General features: G+C 34.1%; 3 protein-coding genes across 3 annotated transcripts; all 3 read left to right on the forward strand.

Annotated features, from left to right (window-relative positions):
• Window positions 1–10,021: 10,021 nt before the first annotated feature.
• Window positions 10,022–12,380, forward strand: LOC112520282 (putative glutamine amidotransferase GAT1_2.1). The gene is made up of 4 exons (XM_025128592.1): window positions 10,022–10,135; window positions 10,347–11,077; window positions 11,221–11,427; window positions 12,009–12,380. Exons 2-4 carry the CDS (start codon window positions 10,421–10,423, stop codon window positions 12,273–12,275), a joined length of 1,131 nt encoding a protein of 376 aa, XP_024984360.1. The 5' UTR covers window positions 10,022–10,135; window positions 10,347–10,420; the 3' UTR covers window positions 12,276–12,380.
• Window positions 12,381–16,498: 4,118 nt separating this feature from the next.
• LOC112520149 (LEAF RUST 10 DISEASE-RESISTANCE LOCUS RECEPTOR-LIKE PROTEIN KINASE-like 2.4) lies at window positions 16,499–17,308 on the forward strand. Its single transcript, XM_025128450.1, has one exon. It carries the CDS (start codon window positions 16,499–16,501, stop codon window positions 17,306–17,308), a length of 810 nt encoding a protein of 269 aa, XP_024984218.1.
• Window positions 17,309–21,058: 3,750 nt separating this feature from the next.
• LOC112518916 (LEAF RUST 10 DISEASE-RESISTANCE LOCUS RECEPTOR-LIKE PROTEIN KINASE-like 1.4) lies at window positions 21,059–24,645 on the forward strand. Its single transcript, XM_025126707.1, has 4 exons — window positions 21,059–21,833; window positions 22,026–22,055; window positions 22,150–22,479; window positions 23,442–24,645. The coding sequence occupies exons 1-4, from the start codon at window positions 21,059–21,061 to the stop codon at window positions 24,380–24,382; spliced, it is 2,076 nt and encodes a 691-aa protein (XP_024982475.1). The 3' UTR covers window positions 24,383–24,645.
• The last annotated feature ends 1,190 nt before the right edge of the window (window positions 24,646–25,835 follow it).

The raw sequence follows: 25,835 nt of genomic DNA on the forward strand, positions 1-25,835 counted from the left end.
TATTTTAATTTTAGAGAAATACATGAAACAGTTTCATTAAATATTATATGAAACAAATTCATCAAAAAATTATTATATGAAACAATTTCACAAGATTAAACAATTTCATGAAAAAATTTCATAAAATTAAACAATGAAATCGACGTATGGGGATGCTTTGTACGGTTTTTACAAATGAGGGTGGTTTTCATTTGATCGCTCCTATATATATATATATATATAATATATATATATATATATATATATAATATATATATATATATATATATATAATCTATATATATATATATATAGAGAGAGAGAGAGAGAGAGAGACTTGGGATCATGTGAGACCAATGGTTTTTCGTGAGACCCGTAAGACCAATTCTCAATCATTGGATTCAAACTATAATCTAAACATTCATAATTACAAAATTGTCACGAGACTTTTCAATAATCACAGAATTACCAGCGTACAACTTTAGACCATTAGATCATTAGCTTATAAAGTTGATCAACGAACATAAATTGGTCTCATGGATCTCGCGAAAAACCGTTGATTTCACGTGAACCCAACCATATATATGCTAATTGTTGATAATGTGCTAATTGTGAAAAAATAATCACCGTAAACACCTCACAATTAAACTCCAATTGTGGTAATGTTGAAAAATAATTACCTTTTTTGTGACGTAAAATAGTCGTAACAACCACCTCATAATTAAAATATAATTTATATAAAGATCAAATATATATTAATAAAATAATTTAATACTAATTAAAGTAAAAATAAATAAATAATTTTATGGTCAAAAATTGAATTATTTTATCAAATAATAATTAACTGAATCTAGAATTTTAAAATCGACCGACATACACCAAGGTAGAAGTCTTCGTTTCACAAACAATACAATATTTCAATATTTTAAATAATTAATTTGCACAAATTATGTTTATTATATAATAAATAAAACCTATTTTGTATAAACAAGAAACCAAATTCTATATTCATGCATCAAATCAATTTAAATATTAAAAATAGTATTTTTATATAGAATTAAGAATAGTCTTAGCCGCATTGCATGGCTTGTGAACCGTGATATGTTTTTTTGGTCTTTATTCAATGTGTATTAATTACTTATCTATACTATATTATAAAATTTTTAATAAAAATTTTTAAAAATAATTTTTAATACTTGAAGTACTGTTTATTGATGTATATTACTTAAAAATCAAGATTACAAGTAAATTTTACATAAGTACAACTTATTAAATTTTAATGTTTGAATTCGTGTAACTAACTAGAGATAAATATAATCAAATCGGGGATAAACATCTTATTTAAATATAAAATATTTAGAATATAATTAAGATAATATTTGAGTTGTAACAAAATATTTAATTATTATCTTTATAAAAAATTATATTATTAAACCAAAAAAATGAATTAAAATCATTTTAGTACTAATATCAATATTTTTTTTCAATTTTTTATAACATCGGCCGAGACAAAAAAAATAAAATAGAACATTAAAATTGAGATATATCTCGCTGTATTGTACGAGTACCCTTGTAGTTAATATTAAAAGAAAATATTTATATCAATTATTTTACTCGTCAAAATTCGACAAACCAATTTAAAATTAATATCAAATTTCAAAATAAAATTTGGTACAAATTGTTTCCCACATGACCTCTTACATTGACTAGTATTTATTTCTACATCAAAATGTTGTTTAACCACTTAATTAACCTTAAATTAATAAACGCTTATTCTATGACTTACTTTGTAACCTTATTAAACGAGAATGTAAAAAACTAAGTGAATATCAAAGACTCAGAATTTTAACTGATAAGTGAGAAGAACACTGTTACTCGAATAACATTTATCAGGTGAGTGAGAGAAAAAAACGTCTGATAAATGTTTCGTAAGATACTTGACATAGTTGTTAGAAATAAGAAAATATCATTTGGTCAAAAGCATTATCACAAGGAAAATAACCAATTTCATTGTTTATTTATAATATCAATTATATTACTAATTTATAGTTTTCCATATTCAAGTTATCATCACGAGATGAATGGTTTAAATATCCTTTAACGTGTTTTTCAGTATCTACAATATCAAATATATTAAGAGTTTAAGCCTTGTCAAAAAATAAAAGCGTGTACAAGAGTTTGCAGATTTATATATGAATTAATCCCCCGTGCGCTCATTTGGCAAATAGGTGGAAGTGGAACAATTTTGTTCAAATACACAACACGTTCAAGTTTGAATCATGGGAGAGACGGGTTTGAATCATATCATTAACCTTAACCGTCGAGTCAACTCTGAAATGTCTTCTCACATGTCGTTCCTAAATAACGGTTTTCATATGAGACTGATCAAGATTGTCGATCATCAATCTTTTGCTCAAATAAATATAATATATATAAAAAAGTCAGTTTGACCCGACAAATTTGATCGAACAACCTACCCGACCCATCAACTTTGACTACATGTTCTCACACCAATCTTATATCTTGAATTGCGATCCTATAATACATGTAGAAGCACATGCAATAGCTACCGAATACATGTTTGGTGATACCAATTATATAATTTTATAAATATTTTAATATCATTATATCCCTATAATCCAAGTGGCCAACTTTTTTTTAATACTTAATTATTATTATTATTATTATCATCATCAACCGGCTAATTAGCTAAACCTGCTGATCGAGTGCAGATCGAGAGAGAATGAGAGGTGGGTGAGACTGTAGTTACAGTTGAGAGGGAGACGTGGGTGGAGGTTGTACGACGAAGAGAGACGGGCGTAGAGGTGAGAAACAGAGGGGTGGAAGAGTGGTCTTCGACTGGGGAGAAGGAGACGGTGACGGTGGTCGGAGATGGAGGTTGCAGGGGAAACGAAGATGGAGAGGGTGGACGGTTTTCGTCCATGTGTTACTCGGAGAAGATGATCGGAGTAAACTCTGGTTCGATGGAGACGGTGGGTGTGACCTGTGTGTGCTGTGACTGTGATCAGCTTGGTGGGTGCACGGTGGTGTAAAGGTGAGGGAGAACTTGGCTGGTGGTGTGAGACAGTTATCGCCCCTGTTGTTTTTGTATATAATACACATGTGGACTTGGGATCACGTGAGACCCGTCTTTTTTTTAAGACCCATGAGACCACTTTTTAACATTTGAAATTTCACAGAAAAACGTTATGAAGATAAAAGAAAACCGAAACCTTTACAGCAAAAACGCTGTGAATGTTACTTTCATAGCGTTTTGCTGTGAAATTTCAAGTATAAAAAAATGGTCTCACGAACTCACGAAAACAAACTGGCCTCACGTGAACCCAACCCTATACGTGTGTATATATAATATGTAACTTTAAAGTTTTGACCCTTTAGTTTTAATATGTTCATTTTACCACTGCCTTTAAAAAGTTAATTAAAAAATGTTTTAATAAATGAAAAATGGAAAAAGAAGCTTATGCCCTCGACTTTAATGGATTTGATAGACGGTCGTTAAGCCGAAGGACCAAATCTAACAGAAAATACATACCACAGGCATCAAAACTATAATAAATAAAACCTAGGAACAATTTTCATAAAAATCAGTAAACCATAGGGACCAAATCTGGAATTTACTCATATATTTATAATTCAATCTGGTTTCATTTTTGGTATGAATACGACATCATCCGGCCTGCCGAGGCAGAAAAAACTAATTTATTTTTTTATGTTTATTTGGACAAAAAGTTGATTATTATTATTTTTTAACTGATTTCATACGTTACAGGACACCAATTTGAAAGATATTTTTTTGACTCGCTCAACGATTGAGATTAACTGGGAAGAGAGGTCTGAGGTTGAAACCGAAACCTATCTTGTATTTAGGAAAAATCAATCCGTTCATTCTATAAAATATATTTTTATAGAAAAATACAAAATTTAATTGACATTTTTATGAACATACATACATACAATTATAGAAATTGTCGTCATTCGGTCATACTTTTAACCAAACTCTTTTATTTATTAATGCTATTATTATTATTAATATTATTTATTTAATTCGTACAAGTAGACGGGTACGTTTTTTAGATATGAAGAAAATGTTGGATTCGCAATTTTGTCCTCATCAATCACCCTCAACTAAATTAATAATAATAAGTATAGTTTTGGAGTTTAATAATTGTTTTATTGGTAAAATAATATTATGATAATGGTGGTATTTTATTTATCAATTATAAATAAAGATTCTTAATTAAAAAAAAAATGAATGCGTCCAACTCATTACACCTTGAGAGGTCAATAAATCTGAGGGGTGGGTCGCTGCTTGAATATCATGTCAAATTCAACCTAACGTTTAAATCAATTATTCAAAATACTTATATTTATGATTCAAAATTAATGTCTCACACTTATTATACTTATATATGTATCAAGCCATGAAATTAACTTTGAAATCATTTGATGAATGTTATAAAGAAAACGTATATCATGATGAAAGTTACAATGAAGATGTATATTGATGATGAATGTCATAGTAATGTATGAATTTTAAAGATTTATTGAATACACGTAAAAATATATAACTATTCATGATGAGTGTTTTAGTAAATTGTATATTTATTATGAATATCATACTAATGTATGAATATTAAAGAGTTGTTATAAACATATGAACATTCATAAATATTCATAACGAATATTATATAGATATACTATTTGACGTAAAAAACGTTAAAAACATAAATTATTTTTAAGATAATTTAGTTTAAGACTTCTTTAATTAGTAAATAAAATAAAAACTTAAACATGATAGGCATAAATCATAACTTTCAGTTTTGCCCTTGATCACTTCTTCATTAACATTTTTATATTTTAACCATTAATTAGTTATATATATATATATATATATATATATATATATATATATATATATAGGGCCTAATCAAATGAGAACTGATTAGTTTGTGGTAACTGTGAAATCTAATGTGAGCCAATCATTTAAATAATTAATGTTATATCCTAAAATAACATAAATGGTAAATTGGTAATGATTATAATTATAAAACCCTATATGGTACTCTTCTCCTTCATTGACTTCTTCTCCGACCACCCTCCCCATCATAGCCAACGTCCGCCTCTTCCCTTATCTTCTCCCTTATCCTTTCTCACTTTTGAAGCATCCCTGTCCTACAGGTTTTAAATGGTTTCCTGTGTTTTTTTGGTAACAATGGTGGAAGCGGTGGTGGTGTTTGCCATGAATAGGCGGTGGTCGTCGTGAAAGAGGCGTTGGTGGTTATGGAGGAAGTAGATATGGAGGAGCCGTAACTGTGAGAACTGAGTTGTTTGTGTTAACTGTGAGAACCAATATTAACCATAAATCAATAGATAAATTAAGAAATTTATAAATTTGGTAATTTTAAATTAAAATCTTAATGCAAGAATATTTTTGGTATTTTAAAACTCTCCTCTCTCCTCTCTTCTCTCTCCGGCCACCGTTCTCCGGCCTCCGGCCACCGTCCTCTGGTGATACCACTGCGATACCTAAAAATATTGACTCTGTTAAACAAAAGATACATTGTGATACYTAATCATATATAAGATGCATAGTGATACCACTGTGTGACATCTTCGATCGATCACACAAACGATATCAATGTGATACCCAAGCACATATATGATGCATTGTGATACCATTGTAGTATCATCGGAGGACGGTGGCCGGAGAGAGAAGAGAGGAGGGAGGAAAGTTGTAAAATACCAAAAATATCCTTGCATTAAAATTTTAATTCAAAATTACCAAAATTATAAATTTCCTAATTTATCTATTGATTTGTGGTTAATATTAGTTCTCATAGTTACCACAAACTAATTAGTTCTCATTTGATTAGGCCCCTATATATATGTGTGTGTGTGTGTGTGTGCATGTGTAGACTTGGGATCACGTGAGACGAGATTGTTTTTGTGAGACCCTTGAAACCTCTTTTTTACACTTGAAACTTCACAGTAAAACATTGTGAACGTTCAGATTTTTTTTACCTTCACAATGTTTTACTGTACAGTTTCAAGTGTAAAAAAATAGTATTATTAAAACAAGGTGGTCTCACGTGATTCCAAATCTATATATATCAGGTCGATTTGGAGTAAGATATAAAGCCATTTGGTGGCATTCAATAAGTTAAACGTAAAACATTTACCTCAGTTGCTTGAATCCCTACTTGTTCTTGCTTCAAATTTCCTCTCCAATAATCTCCCTCTTATTGCAAAGCCTAGAAATATCTCTGTTTCTCTTCCTTAAGTTGCTTGGGCCGGGCCCCATTACCCAATCTTGGGCTCTCTTGTTGGGCTTTTTATTCCTCCTTGGCCCATCATTAAACTACTTTTCAGATTTGATAATTGATACTGATAGTAATCTTCCATTTACTTTGTAACTGAAAAAATAACCAAAATTGTTAATTATAATTCAAATGGTTATTAAATTAACAATTTTGGTTATTATTTAAATTCGCTTTCCACCAATTATCACGATGCCTCATGTCATGTCTTCTCTAGTAAATTAACAATTATAATTCAAGGCAATGTGATACCCGAAATACACCAAGATACACAATGTGATATCTAAAACACACCAAATAAACTTTGAGACGACTGTGGTACCACCATGATACCTACTTCCTATACCTATTTATGTGTGTACAATGTGCACAATGTTTGTTGTAAGGAATCGAGAAACCCCCCTCTTAACACTATTAGGTTTAGAGGCCGTTTACCTAAACACTTACTCGGTAAGAGCTCAAATTCAACATTATTGTTTACTTATCGAGTAAGATTTGAGTCCATCAAAACAACATTGTATGTAATAATTTACCCGGTAAACGCTAACCGTGGTAAGAGTCCTCGTCATCACTTACCGGATAAGACTCTCGGTCCTTGTCTTCGCTCTTACCGGGTAAGGGGAGTGTCGATGGAGATGGTGGTCAGTGGCGAGCATGGGGGAAGGGAGATAGGTAGTGACGGGTTAGAGGGACAAAGATGGGGCTAGCTGTCGGGAATGCTCACAAGTGGGTGTTTAGTGGTCGATTATCAGAGACAACGTCTTGGTCAGACAAGATGACCGAATGAGGTCACCAGAGTGGTGGTGGGTGCCAGAGAATGCCACTAGATTTGGGCCATATATGTGTGTGTATATATATATATATATACATATATTAAAATAATTAAACTAATTAAAGTAAATTGAATAATCAACACAATTTACTAATTTACTCTTTGTTTTATTTTGGTAAATAACATTAATTATCTAAAATGATTGGTTCATATTAGACCTCACAGTTACCACAAACTATCTTTAGAGATTTTGACTTAAAAAAAATGTTATAGAGCATCTTCAATACAAGGTTCTTATAAGCAAAAAATATAGTTTTTTACAAGAACCAACAATGTAAAGAGTTCTTATAAGAATCTCATTCCCTTCGAGTTCTTATACAAAAACTTTGATTCTTATCTTAAAGTTGGTGTGAAGTGATAATTTACTAGTTTTTTAATTTAAATATTTGATATTTATTTATAATAATTATTGATTTTTAAAAAGTACATCAAACCTACAAAAAGAGGTTCGTATAAGAACTATCATTGTAAAATTTTATGTGAATCTTAATTTGATGAGTTGAAAATAAGATGACAAAAAAAAAAATACAGAAAATAGTTTTTTTATAATAAGCTCCGTTATAGATGCTCTAATATAACTTGATCCTAAGATAAATATGGTTCATAGTAGAGTGCTAGAGTTGATCATTTGCGAGCTTAGGCTGGACCTGAGACTTGTTTAACCTATTTTTTTATCCAACAGACCTAATATGGTAAAACCAAGCTCGCTTTTACGGGTTTGAAAATTTACCCATATCCGTCCTATAAACAACCGGACTTGCCTATGGGCTTAAAAATCTTGTTATATTTTTTATGAAAACAATACTTATGCAAAATCACAAGTTATGTAAAACCATTTAAAATACATAACAATTTTTCTAACTTAAAGTTTGACGTAAATACATAACAATATACATACTTTAGAAAAAAAAATCTTTCACTAAATATAATATATCGATAAAGAAAATGACTAAATGAGATAATAAATATTTGATCAATTGAGGTAATTACATTTTCACAGTTAAGATTTTTAAAGAATGTTATTATCATGAGTCATAATTAAGTAGGAATTGATAAGTAACAAGAATTTTCAATTTTATTTGTAAATTTTAATTATAAAAATTAATTATTATAAAAAGATTAATTGGTCTGACGGGCCTGCCCAAATATTTTTTTTCATTGCCCATGTCTGCCGATTAACTTTAACAAGTCAGTTCGGGTCCGCCCATTTCTTCAAGAATGGTAATCCAAGCCCACTTTTCTAGCGGGCTGGACAAGACGGGTCTAGTGGGTCATCCCGTCCGCGAACAACTCTAGTTCATAACGCAAATGCATATGTTTTACGGGTGCGTTTAATACACCGGAAAAGACATAATATAGCATAGTTCATTGTTCCATGTTTGGTAGAACTTTTATGTGGAACATACACGAAGAAAGTGAAACAGACGTGTTCCACCTACTCTATGGAAGAAGCTGGAAAAGACTTATGTTTTAATAATATATCCTCAAAACCTTTTTATGATTTATTCATTTTTTTAAAATTCATTTATTGTAATTTATGTCTTTTAAAATTTCAATTTACTGCCTTTAAAATATTATTTTTATACGGTTCCTATATTTTGATTAATTTATATAATTTATTATTAAATAACATAATAAAAAAGGGTTCTTGACTCAAATGATCATTTCACACATCTAAATTGGTCTCCTAACCATTCCTCTCCTGATTGACCCAAATATCATACTTCCATAATATTCAGGTCCGCAACATTACGGACCTAGCTAAAAGGCAAAAGAAATAATCAAAATTCAACACAGATATGCAAATGCGACGACCAGGTTCGCGATTGCGACGATAAGACTGGTTGAATTTGAATTTTTTTTCTTTTAGTATATTGTGAACATGAATATTATGAAAATAGTGACATTTGGGTCAACTTGAGAGAAAAATAATTATAAGACCAATTTAGATGTATGAAATGATCATTTGAGCTAATTTCTTTTAAAAAATTATAGAAAATATATAAACAAAAATTGGAAACTATTTAAACTTTTTTATTTTAACGTTATTTTAATTATCTTGACGAAAAATTTTAACTGTTGTATTTTGTTATACAAAATATGTACTTTATTTTAATTTAATAAAATACATAATCAATCAAAATATATAAATAATTAATTAGAAGTAAATTGATTATTTTATCTTTATCTATCCTATCAAGTTCTATTTTACTAAATACTCGAGAACTGTTTTACCTTATTTTATTATATTTGTTATTATCCGTTACCGAATAACTCTGCCGGGTTGCTTACGTCAGCATGACTTGTTTCCCTCGTACGTTGTCATTTTCACACGTATTCATCTCAATACTTCTATTTCCACGTGGCCTTCCAGATCATCCCTCTAAGACAAGGGACCGCTTCATGTAGGTCCTACTATTTTGCTTTTCACGAGCTTAGGTTGGCAACTTTCATCAGTACACGTGTTCCACAGTTACTCGTCATATCTTAGAAAATATATATTCATACCAAAAGGGATATTTAATTTTAAAATAATAAAAAAAATTAAACATTTTATAATTAAAAAGTTAATACTTATTTCTAAAAATTAACCATTATTATAAAACAAATTAAAATGGACAATTTTTTATCTTTTAAGACGTGTGATCCTTCTATTTTTAGAAAGTCATATCGGAATTGTTATTTATTCCGTACGCATTTATGTATGATTTTCCTATTTTTAGCAACTTGCATTCATGATGAATGTTACATTGGTATATGTACAGACTAGTACCGTCATTCATCATATCAAACATCCACGAGAAAACCACGCAAACACACACACACACCCCCCGCCATGACTACCACCGATTTCGCCACCATCTTACCTCGTGTCCTCATAGTATCCAGGCGAACCCTTCGCAAGAACAAATTCGTCGATTTCGTCGGTATTTATACATCTATATCTTCATATGAATTCTTCATGCAACCCCAATCGAATCATAAAGTATAGAATTTCTTTCCATGCATGTGCCTAATCTTTTGATTGATTTGAAGTTCTTCATGATTCGTTGTTGATTAATTAGTCATGAATTTGGTTTTGATTCAGTTCAGTACTCAACTGCATGAAAAAAAAAAATTTGAATCCATATTGGTATTCCGTTTCCGAATCTGGATTTGTCAATTAATTTCTGACCTAATTCTGCTTTTGCTAACAGGCGAATATCATCTAGATCTGGTAGTCGGTTATGGAGCTGTTCCGGTGATTGTTCCCCGAGTGACTGGTGTCCATATGCTATTGAACAGCTTTGAACCGATCCATGGAGTTCTTCTCTGCGAAGGCGAAGATATCGATCCATCTCTTTACGAAGCCGAAACAACGTTTCTATCCTCCGAAGAGTTGGATGAAATCAGACGTCTCCATGCCAGCGATACCGCCATAGACAAAGAAAAGGACACAATCGAACTATCATTAGCCAAGCTCTGTTTAGAAAGAAACATACCATTTTTGGGAATTTGCAGGGGTTCACAGATTCTAAATGTAGCATGTGGGGGTTCCCTTTATCGAGATATTGGGAAGGAATTAACCAAATTCTGTCCACAAGAAAACAAAGTGGTTCATATCGATTATGATAATTACGATGGGCATAGGCATGTGGTTAAGATTGTGGAGAACACCCCTTTGCATCACTGGTTTAAGTATTCTCTTGAAGAAGAAAAGATGGAGATCATGGTTAATAGCTATCACCACCAAGGGGTTAAGAGCTTAGCCCACCGATTCAAGCCTATGGCGTTTGCACCAGATGGTTTGATAGAAGGGTTCTATGATCCTGATTCTTATAATCCTGAAGATGGTAAGTTCATAATGGGGTTACAGTTTCATCCTGAGAGAATGAGGAGCTTGTATTCAAACGAATTCGACTATCTTGGATGCCCTGCTGCCTATAAGGTGAACATAAATACATAATTGTTTCATTCATTGAGTTCTTTTTTAAAATTTTCTTACAACAAAATCAACTTTATATGATGACAAATATGTTTAAGGTCCTAAAACACTGTATCGAATTGCTCGATCTTTGGTACACAATGCAGGAATTTGTGAAAGCAGTGGTGGCATATCAGAAGAAGCTCAATGGTACAAACAAAGTACCGAATTCTTTAAAACTTGATAAAGAGTTGGAGGAAAGAAGAAAGGTAATCGTTCATAGTTTCTCTGTTGCAAGAAACATATATGCAGCAGGTGACAGTTTTCATCAATCCAAAGAATCTGATCTCAAACCAGGATTAGAATTTCTTGAGGTATAAACTAAACCCACCATCATAATTTTAATAGAACACTGCACCAACTCCAAATATTAGATTAATAATGGGATACTTTATTAAAGTCCATTCGTCTAGATTAGGACCATTTCTTTTCAATATATTTTGGAATCTCCTGTCTTTCCTCGAGCCTTTTTGGAGAGTAATTTAATTTGATTCCATATATTCTTACATTATATGAGAGCAAATGCCCACCAATTTAGGTACCATGTAAGAACGGTAGTACTGTTGGTGTTTCATATTGGCTAGACTTGGACATTTTCTCTCAAACATATGTTGAAAGCTCCCTTCTCTATAGAATGGCTCTTTTGTAGAGTTAACTTAATGGGATTCTACACATTCTTACATGGTATCAAAGTAAGTATCTATCCCGCTCTAGAGACTTGATATTTTGGGACAATTTGTGATTGTCTAGCTTCCGTTGGAGGAGTACTCTTGGTGTTTCATATTGGCTAGACTTAGACCATTTTCTTGAAACTCTATTTTCTCCTAAAAAGCTCTTCTGAGAAGTAATTTAATGGGATTCCACGTATTCTTACGGATTAATTAATTGATTTCAGTCAAACACAGCATTGAGTTTGCAACAAGAAAAGAGGTTGAAACAAATGGGAGCAACAGTAAGGAATGCATGTTCATATAAGGAGAGATTGAAGGTGAATGAAGAGAGGGAGAAATTGGCAAGGGTGGTGATGGGGAAAATGACAGTAGAACAGTTATCTGATTTAGCTCTGTTCTATCACATGATGGAGAATATATGCTCTGAAGTGTTGGAAAAGAAGCTTCAAAATGCTGTCCCTACTGATCTGACTCATTCAGATGCTTTTTGATCCATTTTGTCTTTTTTATTCCAGTGTTCAGTTCTGAAAAGTTTCATATGACTACTCTTTATAACCAAGGATTACACTTGTGTATATATACACTATCTCACTCTTTCTTTCCCTTCAAAATAAGTTAGATATAATATTATTAATATTTATATTTTTATATACAATATCAGCTCAAATGAACATTTCTCTTATTCAAATTGGCCTTCTAGCTATTTCGCTCACGGGTTGACCCAAATGTTACTACATCCCGATGCTCATTGCGGATCTAGCTAAAAGACAAAAAAATTGTCAAATTCAACCAGTTTGATGTCGCAATGCGGACCTCGCTGTCGCTATTGCATGTCTGGCCGTCCTATGTATTTGTGTTGAATTTTTGGTCTTTAGCTAGATACACAATATTGCGTACCTGAATATTGCGGAAGTAGTGACATTTGGGCCAACCCGGGAGAGAAACGGTTAGGAGACCAATTTGAATGAGGAAGACGGTCATTTAACCCACGAACTTTAAAAAAAAAGTAATCTTTAGAAAACCTTTATAAAATCATTATTATCTACTGGTTGGTTCTTTGCCATTATCCAAAAAGAACTTAGGGGGTGTTTGGTTCATGGAATTTGGTGGAATTGGAAGGAATTGGAATGTCCAAATCTTTGATCAAATTCCAAATACCATGTTTGGTTCACATAATAGATGTAAATGAATCATTCCTATTCCAACAAATTCCTTAATTCATTGATTTTACAATTCCATCACATATACTACCACGGATTTCAAATTCCAATCCGGCAAATTCCTTAGCCCTCATTCATTCATCGACGTTGTATCTCGATTTGTTTTGTTCTTCTATGCTCGATCTCGTTTAAAACTAAGAATGGCAACGGGCCATGTTCGGGCCGGTTATTGGTATCCCCGTCCCCGAAACCGATAACTAAAACCGTCCCCGTGACCACCCCGATCCCCGTCGGGTCCCTGCGGTTTCCCCGATCCCCATTGGGGAACTCGTTAAGGTAAAAATCCTCTTTTTCCCGTTCACCATTGGTTGTAACCGAACCCGAAACCGAAACCCGAAACAGATCTAAAAAAATTACCATCAGTTTCGTTTTTTTTTTTGCCTGTAATTTTCTCGTTGAATTCCGTGAATGAAACAAAAAAATTCCAATTTCGTTAAGAATTTCATTCCAATTCCATCCAACCAAACGCAATCAAAAGATATGGTCAAATTCCATTCCATTCCATTCCCTCAAAGTCAAATTCATTTAATGAATTCCAATTCCATCGAATTCCATTTTACGAACCAAACGCCCCCTTAGTGTTTTTGAATCTTGCATAGTCCTTTTTAAAAAAAAAAAGTTATACACAAAAATCTATATAAAATGACATAAAATTTAAGCTATAAGGTAAGAAATATAAGAGGTTATTTGGCGGTTGCTAAATGGTTTGGTGCAGAATGATTAAGAAACTTTCATGATATAGTGCAAAATGAAATATAATTGTTTGATAATTGTTTACAATGAAATTAGGGTGCTGAATAGTAAATGGAGACCCATGATACAAAATCATCCAGAGGGTTTTAGAACCAATAAAATACAGACTTTGTTTTTGCCAAACAAGATTCACCTCTTAACGATTCAGAAGATGCCTCTTAATGGAACTATTAAGATGCAAACAAAAAAACTGAACCTACACCCTTTTGACGAAAAGGCGGCACACTACATATCTATCATCGGAATTTGTATCATTATTGTAGTTTAAATTTTTTTTGTATCATTATTGTAGTTTAGAAAAATATAAAAACCATATAACAAAATAATATGATGATATGATATCATTTATAAACATAATTTTTTTTTCTATTACAAGGAAACAATGAAGTGTTTTTCTACCCAATGGTCTACGGCACATTTGACCTAATTAATTTATAAGGTTAGATGCAAAATGTTTTCCCCCCTATAAATTGGACAAATTTTAGGTGATTCGACTAAAGAGTTGTTTATCAAATACTTATATAATAACTATTTATCGGTAAGATTTAACACTATTATTTATTTACCGTGTAAGATTTTAGTTAAAAAAAACGATATCATATGCAACAATGTACTCGGTAAGCACTAATCGTGTTTATAAGAGTCATTGCATTCATCACCGGATAAGACTTTATCGGTTCTTGTCTCACTCTTATCGAGCAAGATTTTTGGTCATTGTTATATTCATCCATTAAAATAATGTAACTTGGTAAGCGCTTACCCGGATAAACACTTGGTAAACGGACCCTAAGTGGGTTCTCTAAAGAGTTGATTGTTGCAGACCTATTAATTAAGCCTCAATTGAGTTTAGTGTACTTGTTCAACTTATTTTCGTAAGTAGAATTTTTTTTGAGTAAAAAAGGTGCACCAGTTAAACTTTGAAGGGTGTTCCGTGATATTAGAAAATTTAAGAAACATCAACCAAAAAACGGAAAAGAGTTGTCCGAAATCACTCAAAAAACTTTAAAAAAATCGCTCAAATGAACCAAAATTCTTAAGAAAATCCCTCAAAGAGGTGGAATTAGACTAAAATCACATCGGACGATTCTACGGGCCTTTGATCCACCTTAAAAAGGTGCACCCGACAAAAATCCTAGGTCCATGGCTGAGTATATGATTTGAGCATGAAATGAATTTGGCCATAACAATCAGGTATATCTACCCTATCCTCTCAGTCGCTACCATCATTTTCAGTTTCAGAGACGTCTGGTTTGTCGAATAAGATGAAATTGGAAATGACAAATTCTTTTTACCAATTTTCTTGTCGTTGATTGGTTCTTAGATTGAATGGATTTGATTCCGCAAAATTGCGTGAATTCTAAAGTTGGGAGATCATCATTATTTTTTTCCAAAAGTCAAGGAATTGAATTACATTATTTGGCGAATATTAATTAAAGATTTCATAATTTGATTTTAATATTGAAATCCAGTTTAAAGTTTAATCAACACCGTCAGCAGTTCAAATTAACACCCCCAACTCACCATCACCAACCGCCATTGCCGCCACCACCTCCACTACTGTCGAACCACAACATCACCTTTGCCACAAATGCGACGCTCACGACCCGTTACTACCACCAACCAATCAATATCGTTATTATTAATTATATCATTCTGTACTATTAATGGTTTAAGCAGGAAAATACAAAAGTGATATAAACAGAAATCTTGGTCATTTATCATTATTTCATTAACAATTTACAAAGTTACATTCTTCCATACAAGCAAAATAGATTTTAATTTCAATCATTTCCGTTCCATAGACAAGTGCTAAAAATATCTTGTAAACACCCCTTTAAACATTTCACTCGGTTATAAAATCATATCATGTTATCTCTTTCTTACAATTCAACAAACCAATAAATTAATTTTATCATTAACAATATATGGACCCGGTCTCTCAATCATTGTCAAAATGACGATATTGTATTTGAAAACCCTAAAAATCCAAGGAAAAATAGGAGTAGCAAGACTACGGCGTCTTTTGGAAAGCAAGAGCAGAATCGAGATTTTTTTCTTTTAAATTTTAGCTCATCAAATTCAAAACCTATGAAAGTCGAACGAGTCTCGTACACATGTTCACACAATTTTTGTAAGTAGAACTTTTTAGAGGCATGAAAAATGCACAAAACTAAACTTTGAGAGATGCTCTGAGATATTAGAAAACACAAGGAACATCAACTAAAAAACCAAACAACTTTTCGAAATCAACCAAAAGAACCACAAAAGATCTATCAAAAAATAAAATAAAAACTTAAAAATCCTTTAAAATAACCAAAAGATTTAAAAAAAAAACCCCTCGAATTCAACCAAAAATTTTAAAAGATCTTTTGAAATGGTAGAATTCTAGTAAAAACACATCGTACGGCTTGCAAGCCTTTAATCCACCTTAAATTGCAGCCATGCAGCAAAAATCTGCGGTCCACCACTACCGGTGAAGCATCACCACTTTCGATTATCTTATCGGATAATATTTTTTGCCATCAAAATTGATAGTTGTATAAATAGTCAATCAGCCTTGATGGATCACTTCTACCATAAATCGACATAAAATACAGCTTATAGCTACTAACAAAGTCAACTTCGCCTTGATCAACTTTTTATATGCGGTAGTAGTTGGGTGGCTGAATAGTTAAGCCACTACTGACTGAAAAAAAACTAGTCTACAATCCAGAATCAAGAAGCCACCCTTTCTAATGTCTATGAATTCCCGATATTTGATCGTTAAATTACTCATTTTTATCACAATCGAAGAATGTTCAAGCGCCCTGGACGGATTCAATGGCACCTGTGATGATTCGTTCAGCTGCGGAACCATCTCCGGCATCGGATACCCTTTCCGGCGGCATCAGGATCCTACACACTGTGGTTACCCCGGTTTTGAGCTCAACTGTGATGAACGGAATCTGCCCACCATCGACATCATGAACCTTAAGTACCAGATTCTGGGCATCGATCTAACGGCCCAGATTCTGAGGGTGGTTCGAGAAGATATGGTGAACTCGATCTGTCCGCAAGAACTAGTCAACACCACGATTAATCACGAGCTTTTCGACTATACCTCGAGTTATATGAACATCAGTTTTCTCTTCGGATGTCCATTTTCTTCCAACATCGTGGGGTTTGGCTCGATTTTATGCAGTACGGATGAGATTTCTAGTCCGGTCCTTGTGTTGCCGGGAATACAAGGCCCAGGCGACTGTAAAACTAGTGTTGTAACCCCGGTACCAGTTGGGTTTTTGGACCCAACTCGGCTGGGTCAAGTTTTACGTGAAGGGTTTGAGGTCAGGTGGAAGGTCGGGAGGACTTGCAGCGGTTGCATGCGGTCTGGTGGCCGGTGCCTGTACAATAACGATACAGGGCTAACCATGTGTGGGTGTCCTGGACCAACTTTTCTGGCCGATAACTGTTCGACGACAAATAAAACTGAAGTTGGTTCGTCACCATCATCAGGTATGCAACTCTTTTCTACGTCGTTTTTGCTTGTTGGCGTTGGTAGTTGGCGGGGTTAACGACGACTTTTGGGTTTTGTCTTCAACGTATCTCTAGTCCAGGTTCAGTTCTGCATCGATGACTAACTTGTAGGGCTGTAAACGAATCGAACGAACACGAACATAAATTTGTTCATGTTCATTTGTTTAGCTTAACCAAACGAACGAACACGAACAGTAAACGAACAAAAATAATTGTGTTCATGTTCGTTCGTTTAGAAATCAGGTATGTTTGTGTTTGCTTATGTTCGTTTGTTAACATGTTAAACGAACGTGTTAAACGAACATGCCTAAACGAACATAAACAAACGAACACCAATACTTGTTATTCAATTGAGTATTAGATACCAATTATCCATAGTTTAAACATACACAAAACAATCATCATTCATCAACCATCATTAATATACCAATACTTAAAAGGCTCAATACTTAAAAGACTTTTTAAAACTTGAATTCAAACTAAATAAATAAAAGTTATATATAAACGAACGTAAATGAATAAACGAGACTCTTGTTCATGTTCGTTCTTTTAACTAAATGAACAAATTTTTTTGATCATGTTCATTCATTTATTAAATAAACGAACATAAATGAACTTCTTGCCAAACGGTTCATGAACGGTTCGCTGAACGTTCGGTTCGTTTACAGCCCTACTAACTAGTAATGACGTAACATAGTTCAATTAAATACACTTAAAAATTATGTTTATAGTTTTATAATTGGTTTTCAATCAAATACATTTAAAAAGTATGTTTTATTGTAAATTGATTTTCAATCAAATACACTTAGAAAACTAAAATTACATATAAAAAAAATTGAAAAACAATCAGGCCGATCCCGGGACGGGCCATTTTTTGGATGAAAACCATAACCGGTCCTTAACCGACGGTTCCAAACCGGTCCCAATCGGTCCTAGGCTGGGCCGGTCCTAAGTCAGTCTAGGTCCTGAGTCGGGCCGAGCCCATTTGGCCATCTATACTAACTAGGGTCAATATGGCTCACTTGTGGGACCGGTCAGTTTAAAAAAGTATTTTTTATATAAAAATATTATATATTATTACGATTCTTAATACTTAAAATTGAAACATACTTTAACTAATTAGAAGGGTACTCACGTAATATAGATAGATACATCTTGATTTTAATGTTTTGTTTTATTATCTATCTCCATCGATATTATAATATGGTTTTATGTGGTTTTGAGAAAACGATAATGTTTTTATTTTTGAATAAAATATAAATTAAAATATCATAAAATTTTAAAAAAGAGTATATAATATTAGTAACAGATCAACTATTTAAAAGTTCTTGTTTTATGTAATTTCTTTAATTCAATTTTTTTTATAATTTAATTTCACATAACGAAGTAATTTAATTTAGGTTTAATAATATAAATTTATATAAAGATAATATTAACTGTTAAAACTCAATGATTATCGTAATTTTATTTTAGATATTTTATATTTAAAAATGAGATGTTTATCCTGTATTTGATTATGTTTATCTGTAGTTAGTTACACAAATTCAAACATGAAGCTTTAATAAGTTGTACATATGCACAATTTACTTGTAATCTTGAATTTTAAGTAATATGCATTGATAAACAATACCTTATGCATAAAAAAAATAGTTTTTAAGAGTTTTTGTCAAATGCTTTATAATATAGTATAGATATATTAAAGTAAATAAAATACTTGAAAACTAAAAAAAACTTGAAAATCTTATAAAAATATTGAAAAACATGTAATTCAATTTATAATTCTTTTAAAATCGGGCCTATACGTAACGAGTATCAGGCCGTACGTTAAAATTCTTTAAAGAAAATGTAACTGGATCTGGACAATTGGGGTATGATCGGTCCAAATTGGTTCTGGACAGGTCAAGTTGAGCTCCGATTCCAAACCAGGTCGTGCAGATTCGACCATTTCTATCTATAACTATGATAGATGATAAAAAAAAACTAATAAATCTTGATAATAAAAAAAACGATATAACACTTTTAGAACTCCAATTTTGTCAACTTGCACACAAATGAAAGAGTGTCATTCATTGTATTTAGAATCGATGGCTTGAAAATTTGAAAAGTGATTCGAACCATTGTCATTCATTTTCTGTCATCTAATCTTAAAAAATCAGTATTGGTCCAACTCGATTCCAAGGTTATTTGCTTTGCAACTGTGCTAATGATAGTTTCACGTTAACGTGTAAATTCACATTTCATTAAATCGTAAATCTATTTCCCATCTACGTGAAACCGAGTCTTGTCCGTATAACAACATAACCAAGTTAAACAAATGCACTCAAGTTTAGAATTTTGGTTTCTTAAACTTGACCTAAGCTCAACGACCCCTAAGTCTATTTAAATATTTGTAAAATATTATTTTAAAAACTATGACTTAAACTTTATAATTTTATATTATTCATAAAAGAATTTGTACATTTAAAATATATAAATAACAAAAATACAATTATGTTATTCCCATGTTACATTATAAAAATAATAGTTGTTGGTTCATGGTAAATAAATAAATGAATAAAAGTAATTATAAAAATACGTTAGACCACTACTTTGATTTTTAATGCGAGTCATTTTGTGCTTGATAAATGGTAGGTTTATGTTTACGATAAACGTCTCTTTCATATGAATGAAATAAACTTCGTTAAGGAAAAACAAGCTTGGCTTGTTAATCGGGAGCGAAACAACGTGATTAGGTTTTGAAGCCATGGAAAATCAATCTTTTAGCTGCAACTGATGTTATAGGACTGGACATGACAATACAAAACAAAGTTCAGTGTCCCACGTTTGGCAACATGAAACAGGGATTGAGTGAGATTGTAAGGGACAAAAACATGTTTTTTTGTGAGACAATAATGAGATAAACTTAAAATATTATCAATCTATTCTCAATTGATGAAATTCTAATATGATATTTGGTTTAATAGTGACCACCGTTGTGGCCGCCACCAACATCAACCATGAAATAATCACCACCTCCATCACAACCTCTATCTCCACCATATCAACCACCACCTCTACCTCCTTGACAACCACCACTTCCACCTCCATATCCACCACTATCGGCCGTCACTACCACTATCTTCAAGTCATCCCCAACCACCGCCTCTACTTCATCATCATCATCTTCACCACCTCCTCTTCCACTATCATTAGTAACCACTATATAAAATCATTAAAAAAACATTGAGGGACCAGTTGGCTGACCAACAACTTGTCATGTACCGTTTTTTTGTCTTGTCTATTCTAACTCTGTCTTATACAGTCTAGTCCAATCTGAATATCAAATACTACCTTAATTTATCAAAAATTTCAAATATAATATCTTAAATGTTATCATAAGCAAGTCATAATCATTTGAACCCCCTACTCAAACTATAAAGATAGACTTCAGCGACTATATTGAATTTTTGCCGTTAAGACAAAAATTATGATCGAAACTTACAAATTTTTAATTCGTCCTGTAATTGTTTAAAAAAAATCACATGGTCACATTCTTTTTGATCGTGCATTTCGTACTTCTTGTAATTTTATTTTATAGTTCTCATCTTCAATTTTTCCATTAAAAAAAAAAAATTTAATAAAATTAAAAAGTATTTAATAAAACAAAAAAGTGGTAAAAAATTATTTAATAATACCGGGGCCCCGAATGAAACTACTCGTATTTCGGATTTTTCCCGTTAATTTCAAAACGACCATGCCAACTTTAAGCCCGATTAAAATGGCACCTCACTGCTCCAATCTCTTCCAAAATGCCTCCTTCGTCTCTCTTCTCCGCAGCCGTGCTCCTCCTCCTCTTCCTCCCCCACTCCGGCAACCTCACGGTGTCCCTTACAGAACCCAACTTCTCGCCCTTTCCTGGCTGTGAAGGCACTTTCTCCTGTGGCAACATTCACAACCTTGATTACCCTTTCACTGGCGGTGATCGACCGGATCACTGTGGTCCACCTGAGTTCCGACTTACTTGCTCTAAAGACGACTACCCCGAGTTGGTTGCTGACTCAGTTGCTTACCGGGTTCTTGAAGCCAACTTGACCGGAAAAAGCCTCGTACTAGCTCGGTCGGACTTGTGGAACAATCCATGTCCTAATAGGATTTTCAATTCGACTCTTGATTCCAGAATTTTTTATGCTGGCGGCGAAGAGAATGTTGATCTCACGATATTCTTTGGGTGTAGCTTGTCTCTTATGGCCACCCAACAGCCATACAGATTTTATTGTGACGTAGATGGGGTGGATCTTACGGATTCCTACTTTTTCATCGGGAAGGTTCCTATTGATCCGATATTAAAGATGATACACTGCTTTAAAGGAGTTAGGATTCCGTTACTGAGAACTGTTGGTGATGACCTCAATCGGAGCATATTGACTCTTGCGGAGGCTCTGACTCGGGGTTTTCAGGTCATCTACAGTGATCCATACAATGAGCAGTGTTCGGAGTGTAGCAGGTTGAATGGACAATGTGGATTTAACGTTGCTACAGGTCAATTCGTTTGCATCTGCAACAGTAGGATATGTAGCCCACCAGGTGTTCGACGTTTTGCCTTCTTATATTATATGACTCAAAACCATCCAAGAATTAGTGTAAATAACATAAAACAATACTTGCTCGTCAAAATAGTTGCATTTCTCAAGTGGGTTTGTTCAGTAATCGATTTTGGTTATGAACTTTAAGTAAATGTTTTGATGCTAACATTCTTGAAAGTCTATTTATTTGCAGGGAGCTCAAAGAATCGGTCTCTGACTATAAGTATGGATTTCTTTCTATCACTAAATCGACTGTAATTTCTTCGTAATAATTGTTTCAAGAAACTAAGTTTTACTCTTTTATCTTTGAACTCTAGTCCTTCCAACCATTGGAGCGATTCTTGTTGGTATTGGCATCGGATTTGGAATCTTTGTTCGTAGACAAAGGAGGAAAAGGCGGACTATAACTCAAACCGAGAGCAAAGCCATTCTGACTACTATTTCAAGCAAAGGACTTACTAGTAACACTCGATCTAATTTCACTTCCAGCATCCCTTCGTATCCTTCATCAAAAACAACTAAAGATTTCGGAAAATCCTCCTATTTTGGAGCTCAGGTTTTTAGCTATGAGGAACTAGAAGTAGCTACCGATAACTTCGATGATTCAAGAGAACTTGGGGATGGTGGATATGGAACTGTGTATCACGGTACTACTATCAACCTTTGTACTGTTATTGTTGGAGTCCTATGTCGGTTAGACATGAACTATCAAACCTGTATATATATATATATATATATATATATATATATATATATATATAAAGGAACCTCTGGTTCTGTATAAAAGATCTTTTAGGTTTAATTCAAAAGGGTTCCACATATACAAAAATGGTATCAGAGTCATGGTCTATCACCACTTAGGGACTCGACAACCTCTTTTGCCTCCGTTCTTGAGAGCACAGTCTAGCCTCAGTTTGAGGGAGCATGTTGCAGTCTCACATCGGATAGACACGAGCCATAAAACCTGTATATATGGGAAACAAACCGTCAAACCTACATCTATCTATATATATATATAGGCGAAGGATCGTGTGAGAAGGGAAGTTATAGTGAGAAGCATAAGAAAGGATCTGAATCCTTGATCACTTTTAATCCCATGTCCATCCATAAATTGTGATTTAGAAGGACATTGATCCGGTGCATCTCGGTGCAGCTCATTAGTGTTGATATTCAATTAGGATTGATCTAACAGTGGAGATCTCTTCTTCCGCTTCTCATCATGACTTCCGTTCTCACCCGTACCCAATATATATATATATATATATGTATGTATATAGGAACCTCCCCTCTCTACAAGGGTTCTTATAGAGAAAACTCAAAGGGTTCCACATAAACGAACACGGTATCAAAGTCGGAGTCTAGCACGCTTAGGGACTCGACACACTATTTTGCCTCCGTTCTTGAGGTCACTGTCAAGCCTCCGTTTGAGGGGGCGCGTTGGAATCCTACATTGGCTAAACACGAACCATCAAGCTTACCTATATGTAGGAACCTCCCATTCTTCTATATAAGGACTCATTTAAGAAACTTCATAGGGGGTTCCACATAGCCTAATAGTCAAAATCAGGACTAATGAGGCATTTGTTAACTCTTTGGATTTTGTTCTCAGGTAAGCTTCTTGACGGTCGAGAAGTTGCTGTCAAGCGTTTATACGAGAATAATTTCAGGCGGGTGGAGCAATTCATGAACGAAGTTGAGATCTTGACAAGCTTAGATCACGAAAACCTGGTGAAATTATATGGGTGCACATCAAAACGGAGCAGAGAACTACTCCTAGTTTATGAATACATTCCCAATGGCACAGTAGCTGATCATCTTCATGGAAAACTAGTAAACTCAAACTCGGGTATGTTTACATGGGGTGTTCGCCTAAATATTGCCATAGAAACAGCCGAGGCACTAGCCTATCTCCACGAGTCTGACATAATTCACCGAGATGTGAAAACCAACAACATTCTCCTCGATAAGAGTTTCCGAGTCAAAGTTGCTGATTTCGGGTTATCAAGATTGTTCCCAACCAATTGCACACACGTTTCCACCGCTCCACAAGGGACGCCGGGTTATGTTGATCCTGCGTACTATCTCTGCTACCGGTTGACCGACAAGAGTGATGTTTACAGCTTCGGGGTGGTCTTGATCGAGCTCATTTCTTCATTACAAGCCGTTGACACGAACAGACACAGGCTCGACATAAACTTGGCGGCAATGGCTATCAACAAGATACAAAACCATATGTTGAATGAGTTGGTTGATAAGAGCATTGGGTTTGAGACCGATGATTTCGTGAGGAGGACAGCCACTTTGGTGGCGGAGTTGGCTTTCCGGTGTCTGCAACAGGAGGGGGATATGAGGCCGACGATGAAAGAAGTGGTGGAGATTTTAAGAGGGATAGAGAACGATGAGTGGAACATTCAGAAACCGGAGGTGCTTGACATTGTGGTGGACGACGGTGGACTGTTTAAGGATCAGAACACAGAACCACCATCACCGGATTATGGGGTTACTAACAGATTGGTTGATGATTCTATAACGAATTCTTCTGATGGTTGATTCGAGTTCGTTGCATCTAAGTCGGGTTTGTTTCAACTTGGTTATGTGGTGCGTCTCGACTACGATAACTCATGACAGCAAGTTCTAAGGGGAATGTAGATAACAGAGTTTTAGAGCTACCAAAATCTTGATCGTCTGTTTTCAAGTTGTAATTTTAGTTGTGAAGCTTAATCAGAGAACCCTTTTGTGGGGTGCATATGTTTGGGTGCACTTGCCTTTTAATTTGTTGGTCTCAATAAAATTGCAGCAATTTCCAGCTTAAACCGTTTAAAACTGTAAAAACATTTATAAGAGTTATTCAGGACAGAAAGAAGTCTCGACATATATGGAGTAAAAAATAAGCGTTTACTTAGCAAGCACTTATCGGATGTCACTTGTTTTCTTGAATTTGGACATAAAAGAAAAGAAAATAATTTTTCGTGTTCTTACAGAGGAAAGAAAGGAAGAAAAAGATGTCGCTGGTTTAATGACGAATTAACAGGTTGCACTGATTGAGTTAGGTCTAACCCACTGTTATTTCACAATTTGATGGGTTGGTTTAGCCGGATTTCACGAGTCCAAGGTTTTCTATACATTTCTAGAAAAACCAGCATGGAACACTCTTGAGGCTTCAATTTTTTATGCTTTTAGATCCCACTTTCATGTATTAATTTTTGGAGCCATATAATTTAAAAAATCATTTCAAATTTAATAAAGAAAAAATGTACTTTAACCTTTGAAATAATTAAATTTTAAGATAATTTTTTAAAACAAGTCATTGGACATTTTTTTTGATATGGAGGGGGGAGACCCCTCCTATCAAGTAAAAAAAAACCATAAACACTGGAACAGAATTCGCGCTCGGGTGGGGGCGAACCACTTCCACCGGAATAACCAACGCATCCCGAGAAAGAAGGAGAGGAGAAATAAACCAACCACAAAAGGGAGGTCCCAGGCAGGCCAAGCCTGGGCAGCAAACAGGAAACCAACAAAGAACGAAAAAGGGGCCTAAACAGGCACACCCTAGAACGACCTAAGATGGACGGGACCCGAAGGGGACACAAAAGAAAACATCACACAAGACCAAAGGGAGGAAACAGCGCAAAGAAAAGACAAGGCACACCAGGGGAGGAGACCAACTACTCAGAAATCTGAGATGTCTCGGATCAACCTGGGAGGGAGAAATATCACTAGTAATAAATCGTGCGGTGTCGCCATCATCCGACTCAACCCCAATCATGTCTTCCTCACCAAGGAGATCATCCTCAATCTCAGAAGGAGTAGAAGGGACAGGGGGAGAAAGCAGCCTCAGGATCACTAGGGTTAGAAGAGTCAGCAAACACATAGAAGTGGTTGGTAGAAGATGAGGGACCCTGGTTTGATTCCAAGAGGGGAGTGGGGGATTAGAAGGTTGAGGGGTGGGTAAGGATGAGGGGCCTAGGTGGAGAAGAAGGTGGGGGTAGTGGTAGTAACA

The sequence above is a fragment of the Cynara cardunculus genome, assembly GCF_001531365.2.
Source record: "Cynara cardunculus var. scolymus isolate 2C chromosome LG 10, CcrdV1, whole genome shotgun sequence".
NCBI lineage: Eukaryota > Viridiplantae > Streptophyta > Magnoliopsida > Asterales > Asteraceae > Cynara > Cynara cardunculus.